The 11,871-nt window shown below is 38.2% G+C and overlaps 1 protein-coding gene across 1 annotated transcript; it reads right to left on the reverse strand.

Annotated features, from left to right (window-relative positions):
- Nucleotides 1-6,689: 6,689 nt before the first annotated feature.
- On the reverse strand, nt 6,690-11,423 carry LOC113094349 (uncharacterized protein C1orf21-like; the record flags this gene model as incomplete). Its single annotated transcript, XM_026260054.1, has 4 exons — nt 6,690-8,189; nt 9,061-9,121; nt 10,307-10,377; nt 11,307-11,423. Coding segments are annotated over 4 exons (288 nt in total), but the record flags the coding sequence as incomplete, so codon positions are not given.
- Nucleotides 11,424-11,871: the final 448 nt, after the last annotated feature.

The raw sequence follows: 11,871 nt of genomic DNA on the forward strand, positions 1-11,871 counted from the left end.
CTAATTAACAGCAAAACTCACGCAAATCTAACAAAACACAAACACACACAGAGCTGTAATGAAAAACACAAATAATCATTTGCAGATCTGACCTTCAGATCAATACCCACCATATCTCTCGTGTTTTCTCAAGCCCTTTGTTATAGCTATTCAACAGACTTTGTTTATTTAACTTGCCAAAATGCCCAGCATTCCTCAACAACAGCATCAAAACTGCTGGAATGAACACCGGAGTCTGAAGGAAAACTGCTCGCATGGTTGTCAAGAAAATCACATCATACCGATAAGGCCAGTAAACAGACACAAAGAGCAGTCGGCTGTTATAAACGAGTCTGTGTTCAGTAATCTTGACTGTAACTTGATCAGTCATTTCTTACTTATGTAAAAGCTGTGTTGGCACCATTAGTTAATTACAGGACTGTGCCTTTAGGGAACATGACGCTGGGTTCACACTCTTCCTTCTTTATTACTTAAGACTGTCTGAACCATTAAATCAAGACACTGTCAGAAGAGATTGTCCTCTCTGTCTCTCTCGTTAGTGCTAACAGTTCTCTTCAGTGTTAACAGTAGCGTAGCTCCTGCTAAAGTCAGGCAATCACAGAAACTCTTTATGTAATCAAAGTTCCTTTAAGGTAGTGTAAGTAGTGACGGATCTTTTCTTTCTTTTTGTGATATACATTGAGTGAAGCAGATTATGGAAAAAAATATTTGTTCTCTCCATCAGTTGCTGATTGGATGGAAGGAGATCTGAATGCGATTGTGAATTTTCATTTCATGTGGAACATCTTGCCTACCTTTTTAAGTACAGTAGGCGTAGTTACCTACAAGTACAGCTATCATTTACTTGAATAAAAAATCTCCATACTATAGTTAGGATTATAGTGATATCAGTAATTTTGCTTATTCTCTGTTCCAGTTATGCTATTCAACTATTTTTCAGACTAGTATAATGAACACACACAAATTCTAATGAACTACACTTATTTAACAAATAAAAGAAGAAAATGTTGGACAGAGAGATATCATTGTGTTTGACCAGTTTGCGTGTTCAATAGGGATGGAATGTGGATTGTTAGGCCACTCATGGTGCCCCTGTGTAATTTTCAACAGTTCCCTCCCCTGCCCTTGCTTCTCCTTCTTTCCCCTAATTCCCCACATTCTTTTGCAAAGCAGTGAGACTTTCAGCCTGTCATTTGACTGCTCCGTTTGTTCAGTAATCTCCTGCAGGCCTTCATAATAGTGCACATACACACATACAAATGTCCACAGGCAGCTAAAGTTGACATGAAATAAAGAAATTATTTTTTAAATTGATTTTATAGATCTTATTGTAAACAATTTATCCATGCATGTTTTTTTTTTCATTGTTGCTGACTTGTAATGTTTAATCAAAATGTCATAGCCATACCTCTGTGTATGTTACATAGTCTGTGTAGCAGAGTTTAGCCTATGGCTCAAATGACATGAAACAGGATTGAAAATGAATTTCACTTCATAAATGTGTGCATCATTCTAAACTTCTCCAGTTAAAACCTGCCAAAGAAATAAATGTAAAAAGTGTTAAAACATAAGGCATAATAGTGGAGTGGGGTCACATAGTGAATGTTTCCCAATCAAAGCTGCTCAGCAGACTGTGGAGCAGCATAGAGATGAGAGGGAGATTGAATTAAAGTTGTCTGTGCCTCTAACAATTGAGCTGGAAAGAAATCTAAATCACTTGTTTGTCCTAAAGCTGAAAGGAAGAAAAAACAGATAGAAAGTGAGCATGAAAGAGACTTGTCCCCTCCTTCCCCTCTCTTGTATTTATTGAGAATACAAGAAGTGGGCGGGGATATCTGAATCAAGTGTATACGTTTCACCAGCGTTTTCAAATAACATTTCAGTAACAACAAAACATTTACAATTTAGAGCAAATAAATACAGTCCATTTCGCTTGAGAAAGTCACAGTACGCAGCTCATTTGATTTTTATGTTTAGGACAGCACAAAACATAGGTATTGCAATTACCTATCACTTTTAGTTCATTTGTTATTACACATATTACAAGTAGGCTATGTCTCAGTTGGTAGGGGTGGTTGCGCAAAACGGGCTAATTTCCACTCGAAAATTATGCTGACAGAAATTCTCCTAAAACTCTAATTATAAAGAGAACCGACAGGACATGTTGCTTAGCCAGCAAAATCCTTTCATCTTCATTCAACATGTAATTAAATCCGTGCACACACGCGTGGACAGAGTGCAGTAAACCCGCTTTAACAGGTATGCTGCACGCAGACAGCGCGTCTCTGTTCCTCTATCTGCCAGAAGGTTTTCATTAACCAAACCCTACCTGCGCGCACTTCACAATAACCCCACTATGTTACAGACCTTCTCAGCGTTCTACCAACTAACACACTTGCTGCAATGCAAACCATACACCTCTACAGCCGCACGTCCCTTTTGGAGAGGCTCGCTCACCATATCGCAATCCGGTCCTTTGGGTAGTCCCAGGCTGTCGATGCAGCCCAGGTAGTACGGCAGGCTGTGCGCCGAATTCCGAGCCAGGATCGCGATCATGACTTTGGGCTTGAGCAGAGAAGATTCAGGCACGGGATTCAGCTCCTGCACATGAGCCACAAGCTCTCCACGGCAGTTTTGCGCCATCAGAGCGCAGATCACAGCCACCCACCACGAATCGCTCAGCCGGCATCTCTTCCTGATGGACTCACTGTCACAACCTGAGCGCGTGTGAGTGAATGGGAGGCTGGAAGACACGGAGGGTGTGTAAGGAGGGGTAGAGAGAGTTGGAGAGGTTACCTCTTGACGAAAGTGGGTTGCCTCCTCCAGATTTTCACACCCTTCACCAGATCATTGCGTAAAAGAACTGGTGAAAAAACTGCTTAGTGAGATCTCAACATGATAGCTTTATTATTAGAATATATTTATATGGCTATAGGTAGGCATAGCTATTTAAATATTGTACTTAGCGTACGAGTCGCCCGAGACCAACATTTTAAGTTGGGTATTCAGATAAAGAAAAAATAAAAAGATGATTATTATTTACTAACTAAACATGTAATGGCGAAATATTATCTCATTTATTTATTATTTTGACTCCTGAAACACTGTTGTCCAGATCTCTTTATTCCATTTCGTTTATTCCCTTCAATTCTTTCCACATTGCACATTATCCTACTTTATCCATCGGGTGCTTGATCTTATTCCATTTGCGTCTCTTGCATCCCATGATTCCCCAACACTCTTGAGAGTTTAGTCATGACATCAATCCAGTTCACTACAGCTGACACCTGCTTCTCTTTCTATCAGCTTTCTCTATTTTCTGACGTTTTGGTGGCTAATTCCAGTACGTTGTATATTGTATTCGGTGACTTAAGCACATGGACGAAATGAGATTACAGTGATGAATATTCTTAGACTTAGCCTAGTTGACTGATTTTGAATAAAACTGCTCCCGAAGGGACTATTTTATCGAGGGACGTTTGACTTGCATTTCTTTGCGTTTTTTAAAACTACTTTTGATCTAATGGCGAACCCCTAGTGTTTAAAACTGGAAGCGAGGAACAAAGTAGCTACCTAAAAATAATGATCTCGCATAAATGTTAAAAGTTACGGATCCTTTTATTTATTTTTTTAATAAAAAATATTTTAAATGTCAGATACCATTCAGCGGATTCTTTGTGTTTAGCCTGCTGGAATTCGTTTATTTTAAACTCTAAATCCAGATTAATAATATTCTAATTAATATTTTTGTAAAAAAAAAATATATATATAAAATATATTTTTTAGCATACCAGCTGGACATTCAAGTCTTCCAACAGCGTTCATCAGCAGTTAACATAACATAACTACTATATCTATGTGCACTTTAAAGTAAAAAAAGAAAAAGAAAAAAGGTTCCCATATGGTCAAGACAAGAGACAAATGTTAGACAGAGGACACACCTTTAAACCTGCAGGTTCTCCACCAAAACCATATTTGACATTAGGGGATATGAATGAATGTTTTCATCATTCGGCTGACAGTAAAACTCTCTGAGAACAGCCAAAGCAGAAATTTGGCTAAGTTACTCTGGCTGGTGCAAACCTGGTTTCCGTCTGCTATGTCTATGACTATGACTATGTCTATGTCTGGTACAAAATTCTCACATTAAACGAGTTATTCTGACAGTTTCTGCAATATTTTACACCACCATATGAGAAGTTTGGATCAGGTCACTGGTGTCAAGTCCCAAAAGAAATGCATATACCAGAGTGATCTAATGTTACTTCAGAATGCAAGGAAGCTTGTGCCTTCTCTCTGTGGACAAAGGTGGCAGCTTTTAGTAAATCCAATGAAAGCAGGTTTCTAAAGAGGCTCGTCGAAGTTCTAGTGGAATGTTTTTAAAAAGATGAGAGAATGGCAGAGAGCTTATAATTAGAGGTCAGTAATGGAATACATTTATAAAGGGTTTCTGCAGTTAAAAGCAGTGTCAGGCATGTAGGAAGTGTTTAATGGTGGACAAAAGAGGGATTGGATGAGAAAAGTGAGAGATTCATGCAGAATGAGGAGAGTGAAAGAGGGGGAAAAAAAGAAGGAGGGCAAGAGAGGCCTGCTGGACTGAGTTAGAATGTAATTGCTGTGAGCTCATGTTGGCAATGCAGAGTGACAACCAAGCCAGAGCTCTCACAGGGCTGAACTCTACTCTCTCGCTCTCATACCAGATCTTTTCTTTCCTCCACTTCTCCTACACACACCAGATGGATATCAGTCACACGCATTCATACTCACATGCATTAAACCTACCTAAATGATCCCATTTTCATCATTGAGATCCACTTCAAACATAACCGTTTCACCTCGGTTCCTCCAAATGCTGTCCTCTAGAGAGCACAACAAGCACTAGTACTAAACTCACACCAGAACACCCAAATGCTGTCCTCTAGAGAGCATAACAAGCACTAGGACTAAACTCACACCAGAACACCCAAATGCTGTCCTCTAGAGAGCATAACAAGACTAAACTCACACCAGAACTCCACGTGAGAGAGAACACCACAGCCAAACCTCCAGAACGTGTTGTACTCTGAGGCGGCATTCACATGAGAAGGGATTTATTGGGTTTTACCTTACAGTGGAAAGAACAAGTCGTCATGCCTCTGCCCATATTCTTGCCTGTACTGTTTCTCACTTGCAGAGCTGTATGATAAATCAAATGAAGCCTTCACCCTATGAAGTAGCCACGTTATGCATGTGTTAATATTTGATAAAAAAATATAGATTGACAGTTTATATGGTGGGGATGTACTCTTATCCAAAAATAACAGCAATCTTTAATTTTATTTAATTTAAATTTGATCACAAATGTTGTGCAAATTGTATATTTTAAATAGGCTTCATTATTTTATTTCATACTTATTTTTAGTTTAATGTTATAATGAACTGTGATATAATATGAAAATGATCAATTTGCGTAGAATATATATATTATTTATATAAACACAACTGTTTTCAACACTGATAATATAAGAAGAAATGTTTCTTAAGCACCAAATAGAAGCATAGAATGATTTTCTTAGGGATCACGTGACACTGAAGGCTGGAGTAATGACAATTCCGCTTTGACCACACAGAAATAAATGAATAAATTGTGAAATACATTTACAATATCTTGTGTTCTTGCTGTGTTTTGATCAAATAAATACAGCCTTAGTGATCATATGAGACTTATTTCAAAAGACAAAAATTATAAAAATCTTGCTGAAGCCCTTTTAATAATATGCTTTATAAACATATTCTAAATATTAAATACACAAAAGACGTATTAAATATTAAACAAGTTTACATATAAATATAGAAGCTTTTATTGATTATTGGCTGTGGTTTACAAAAAACCTTTTTTTTTTTTTTTTGTACCTCAATCTCTTTGGGATTCTTAATGTTCCTAATCATGAATCGAACAGGGGGAAAAAAAAAAGTTTTTAGAGTTATAGACATTTGCTATCAATTTTACTTCTCAAAAAATGTTTTGTGGCACTTTCTGCATGTCCATTTTTTCCCAATTATCCTGCACAAGAGATTTTTGCGTTAATAAACCCACAGACTCTCTAGAAGCACCAAGTAAATAAAAGCTGTGAAAGGAGCATATTAGCCACTGGAAACAATAATGTGTCAGAATATCATAAATACCCTGAAATGTCCATCACTGCACTATAGCAACCCAAATGAAGTACTAAAGGTATCAAAATGATGAAAAGCAAAAATAGTGAGCAGTCATGAAATCTTAAACATACACGGTTAATTTTATACAATTATATATTTTAATCTAATAATATAGCATTTTATACATTTCTATCAGTGTAGCTCCATTCTTCAACCTGCAGGTGGAGACAAACCACAAGTAAGTGAAATTAAACCGCACACATGCTTCGCGTTGGTCTCTGTGTGGATTCTCCGAAAAGACGTGCTGTTGGACAGTTATTTAACAATATAGTTAAACATTTGCACGGTTTGACATGGTTGAAATGTGATCTGCACATTTCTGCATTTGAAATTCAACCCTAGAAACCATTAAGTATTTTTTAACGTTATGAGTCAGACCCCAATAGGAAATATGACGCCGTAAAGGATTTATGATGTCAGCAAAGCAGTACCTACACACACACACAAACACACACAAATTAATCTGCGAGACAGCACACAGAAACCACAGCTCCGGTGTCTTATATTTTAATATAAAAAGAAAACATTGAAAATAAAAATTAAAAAGGAATCAATCCAGTAATCATAACGACAGATGCTTGGCCTGCGCTGTCCCACAAAGTGACCCTACCTCACCTCATACTGTTTAAGTCTAGAATAGATCTATGAATTTTAAGAAACAACGAGAATTCATGTTAGCCAACACTACTGAATACTTTTGAGTAAGAAAGGCAGGGTGAGAAACGCATACAGGCCTAAGACAAACACCTCATCCCTTTGACAACGATTAACACAGTAAGACCTGGTTCTCTGACACAGATGAACACAAATACAGCCCTCGAAACACACAAAACAAAACAGACAACCCCAGTTCTCTGCCATAGTTTCTTCACAGTCCATTACCTGCATTAAAGGGCAGCATAAACAGTCAATACGGATCTTTAAGTGAAATGCTGCCAGTTTGTGGGTGGCTGTAAGGGACACATTTGGATGTGTGTGTGGGTAACTAGTTTTAAACTAGAAATTATTTCTGTCTATTTTCTGAAAACTTTACAAATAATAGCAGGCTATACAAAATGAAAGTGTAAACCTGTGTGTGGAAAGAGGGTGTGGTGATAACTTTAGCTTTAAGTCTTTCTCTGTGTGTGTGTGTGTGAGAGCGAGTGTGTTATGGGGTCACCGTACAGTCCTAACCTTTACAGCACAAGCTTAAAGATGTATGATTATGCAATAAGCAAAAAAACATTTATGGAACAAATCAATCTCAACTAATTTTTAAAAAGTCATTCAAAAGGCAGTGTCCAGACTCAAATGTTCAAAAACTTGCCACGTCGCTCTTATCAAAATAATCAGCCAGTTCATTTATATAGTCACTCTTCATAAAATATCTCTCTTGTTCAATCAGTTTTCCCCCCCAAAACCCACAACACTCCATTTTAAAATGACTCCCCGTTATCTCCAGAGGATGTTCGTAAGCTCTCTTCTTGTTCCTCCATATGCCTGCCACTTAAAACAAGGACTGGGAGGGCATCTTTTTCTCTCTCCATATCCTTTCATCTCGCTTTCCTTGACATGATCTCTCTCTCTCTCTCTCAGATGGCGTCGTCATAGCCAGGCAGAGGAAGGGGGCCGTGTCAATGCTGGCCGTAGGAGGAGAGGAGCGAAGGGGGACGTGGGTCCTCATTTCATGTCAGAGTGAGTCTGTGTTGATAATACATGAAACGAGCTGTTCTTTCTTCACCCAAAATCATCTAGATCTCCAAGCAAGGCAACCCCAAGAGAGGAGAAAGGGTCAAGGATGCAACAGCTTATGAGGAAAAGTCCTGCATTCTCTCGCTCTCACAAGCACACGCTCTCACACACTCGCACGCACATTCGCTCTCAGATCAACAGAGTGTTACAGACATAGGAAACACTGATTTTTTTGAGTTCACACTCTATTTCCATCTCTGGCAAGATCTGGCGCCTCTCTGCTATGTCACATCCTCCTCCTCTGAGCAGTAGTCCCGCCCCTAAAGAATATGGAGAGAGAGAGAGAAAGACTAAATAAAAAGTGAGTTTCTGTCCTAACTAGCAGCAAAAGTGATAAGCAACGCTACATTTTGTGGTTGCCAGGTTGTTCAGACCACAAATATATAACTCAATGGACCAAAATTCTGTTCTTCATTAAAATTAAACCTAATTAATATTAAACATCAACCATGGATGAGAACAGATTGCTCATGGAAGCCAGTTTTTGGCACGGAATAATAATTAAAAAGGTAATTGCAACCTTCTCTCACAGTTTATTTCCCTCAGAACTCAAGAGTTCACATCTCGCAGTTATCTTTTTCTTATTGAAGCCACAAAATAAAAAAAGGTTAATGAGACTTTTTTTACTCACAATCGCAAATGCTTAAACTTTGAACATTTAGGTGGTAAGGTGATTATATGGGAACCAATGTAGATATATTGACAACACTCTCTGAACAAAGAGATACGTTTTCATTTATGAAATGCGGATAGCTACTTTTTTTCCCAGTATAAAAGCGCTACAACCTTTACATAACCTTATTTAAAACAAAATCTAAAATGTTAAGATTTAATAAATTGAATTCCAGTTGATCTCAGACCTCAAGAGAGATGAAGGCAGATAAGAGAGGGAGATGGAAAGAAGGAAGTACTTGGGGGAAAAAAGCAGAGCCATAAATATATCATTTTTTATCTCTAGAGGTCTACAGGAAGTTTCAGACAGGCGATTCACATGATGGAAGGACAAGACAATCTTTTAAATGTCACAATCTAGATAAACAAACAGTCCTCTGAAGGGTGGTTTAATGTACACTGGCCCTTTAAAATCTCTAACCCATCCGCTGCCTGCTTTACTTTTCCTCCCTCCCTCACCTTCTCAATCTTCTCATCCAGCATTCTGAAGAACTCCTGCTGACTCTCTGACGTATGTATGCTGAGAGAGAGAGAGAGAGAGAGAGAGAGAGAGAGAGAGAGAGAGAGAGAGAGAGGAAGTTAGTGGGGGTAGGAGAAGGGAAGCAACAAATACGCTAGAATTTTCCATTACAACAAGCATAAAGAACACAAACACTCTCTCACACACAAAGCTACCAGCTCCTGTAGGATCCAGAGTGGCTGGGCAGGAATCATTTTTATAGACATTACAGCAGGGACTATAAACCCTTGCCTCTCCACACACACACACACACACACACACACACATTAACTGAGCATTACTCCATCGATACACACATAAAACAATAATGAACATTCCCTCAAACACAATTTCTTTACCTCCAGACATTTTGAACACCATATGTGTTTAATGTGTTCGTAGCATTCAAAGCTCAGTGAAAATTAAAGTCCATTAAGTCATAAACAAATAAAATATTAATGGTTAACAGATCACAAATGAGTTTACTCATAAATAGTTGAAGATGTTTTGAAATATATTTTCATCTCATGATAAATGTTTCATAAATAGCTAAACGGATCACCCGAATATGATTTAGTTCTTAATTTTCCTTGATTTTCTTATAAGAACTACATCTTTTCATTCTTCAATTGAGCACAACAATATTTTGCTGAAAGTTCATGCTGCTCTTATCCATATAAACATAAATCAGAATTTTGGCTGTCACGATTTTCACTTCACTATCATAGCGGCTAAATTAATTCATGAAAATTATATTACAGATATTATAAAAAAAATTTATTTTTCAGTTCAGTTGTCATCAATAGTTTAAAAGTACATGAGGTTGAATAAAACCATTACTAGAGTGAAACTATTCCTTCAAATGACTTATAATAAAAAATAAAATGAAAAATAATTCTAAATTATTAGCTCTTTTATTCTAAAACACTTTGAAACTGACAATTACATCCGAAGGCAAGAAACATCATTTTACATACAATAAGTTATAAAACATATGGCACATTGACATTACGCTCGAACAGAACATGCAAATGACATCCAGAGGGAATAAGACAGGCCACAAAGCAAAACAAACCACACACGATTTACAGACTTCTGGCACGTTTTCAACAGAGCAAGAACTTTAAAGCCCTCACCCGCACACACAAAACAAACAGAAACACACGCACACCGTAAACAGAAAGACACATATATAAACCCACTCACTTCGTCTTGTTGGCACTGGGCCCAGGCACTTCTTTGTGCTGTTTGGTCCTGTGCTGCGCCGAGCTCTTCTCCTGCAAACACACCCAGAATAAGCACGTTTTCATTTACTACTGTTCAAAACAAAGCCAAATTCAGCCTCCGCCGACCGTCCCTGATGGCTCTCTGGTGCAGAGGCCCTGTCTGGTTCTGGATGTGTGCCAGGACCAGCTTCTCTGCCTGGAACACAGCGTGATACAGAGGCCCTGGGAGTGACCTTCCTCTGGCCACTGCTAATGAGAACGCTGCCCTGCTGAGAGACAGCGAGAGAGAGGGCTGCCCTCGCTTTCACTGCATCTCTATTCTCCTCTCACCCCCCTTATCAGAACATGGGCATCCGAACACCTGCTCTGCCTGTACAACTTCATTAAGCCGGACAGTTTAAAGGAGCAATATCATGGAAAAAGGCTTTTACTTGCTCTATTGGAAATGTAATACGCTGACATACTCGTTCACAATGCAAGCAGAACATTTATGGAGACCAAGATGCAAAAAGGGGTAGAAAAAGGACAATAATTGTATTTTGGATGTGAAATTAAAAAGTAATGAAGCATTTTATACCCAACTGAGCACATTATGCATTTAGCATTAACATATGATGACCCACATTTGCATATCAATGCCAATATTAAACAACTTGGCAGCGACATTATTACTCTTTTAACGGATGAAAAGATTAGCCAATCATAACGGTAATTTACATAATTTTTTATTGAGTGTTAAAAAGATGCATGAAGAAATTTGTCTGGTAATGCAAGTGTCTAAGCATGAGAGTGCTAAGAATTTCCCTCTCCCACATTCCAAACATGTCGTCACACGTGTGCACGGCATATGCTTAGTTTTACCTCTCAATGTATAAGCCAACAACGGGCATATGAGCCTCAAGCAATGTGTGTGAATACTAAGTAAAACATGACGGACACCACTGCACAGGAGGAATTTCCCAGGTGTGTGCGTCTCTCACCAAGTTCTCCTGGTTGCGTGCGTTTACTCTGTCTTCTTCTCCACGCATGTACTTCACTTCCTCCACTCCCTTCATCTTATATTCATCTACAACGATAGCAAAAGAAAAACACAAATTAGAGGTTCATTCTTGTATGGTTAAAGAAAAGATTCACAGAGAAATGCGACCTCTATCATAATGTCATTCCAAACCTATATGATTTTCTTAAGTGGAACTCAGAAGACATTTCAAAGAATGTACTGGTATTTTTTCCATTCGGTTACAATGAATGGGCACTTTGTGTAGAAGACACAAAAACATTTCATGAAATATCTTGTGTTATCTTGAAAGTCTTATATAGGTGATAGATTTGTGTGAGATGAAAGGTAATTAATGTTTGATAATCTTCCCCTTTAACTTACTGTTGTACTGAGTCAGTGAGTTGAACTTGAGAATCAAATCAGTCTGATTCATGAAAAGATTCACTGAAATGATCTGATTCAAAAGAATGAATCATTCATTAATCAAGCATCGACACTTCTCTCATGAACTTGCCCAAACAGCCACTGTGTAAACACGGTATACG

Source organism: Carassius auratus, unplaced genomic scaffold (assembly GCF_003368295.1).
Source record: "Carassius auratus strain Wakin unplaced genomic scaffold, ASM336829v1 scaf_tig00215351, whole genome shotgun sequence".
Lineage (NCBI taxonomy): Eukaryota > Metazoa > Chordata > Actinopteri > Cypriniformes > Cyprinidae > Carassius > Carassius auratus.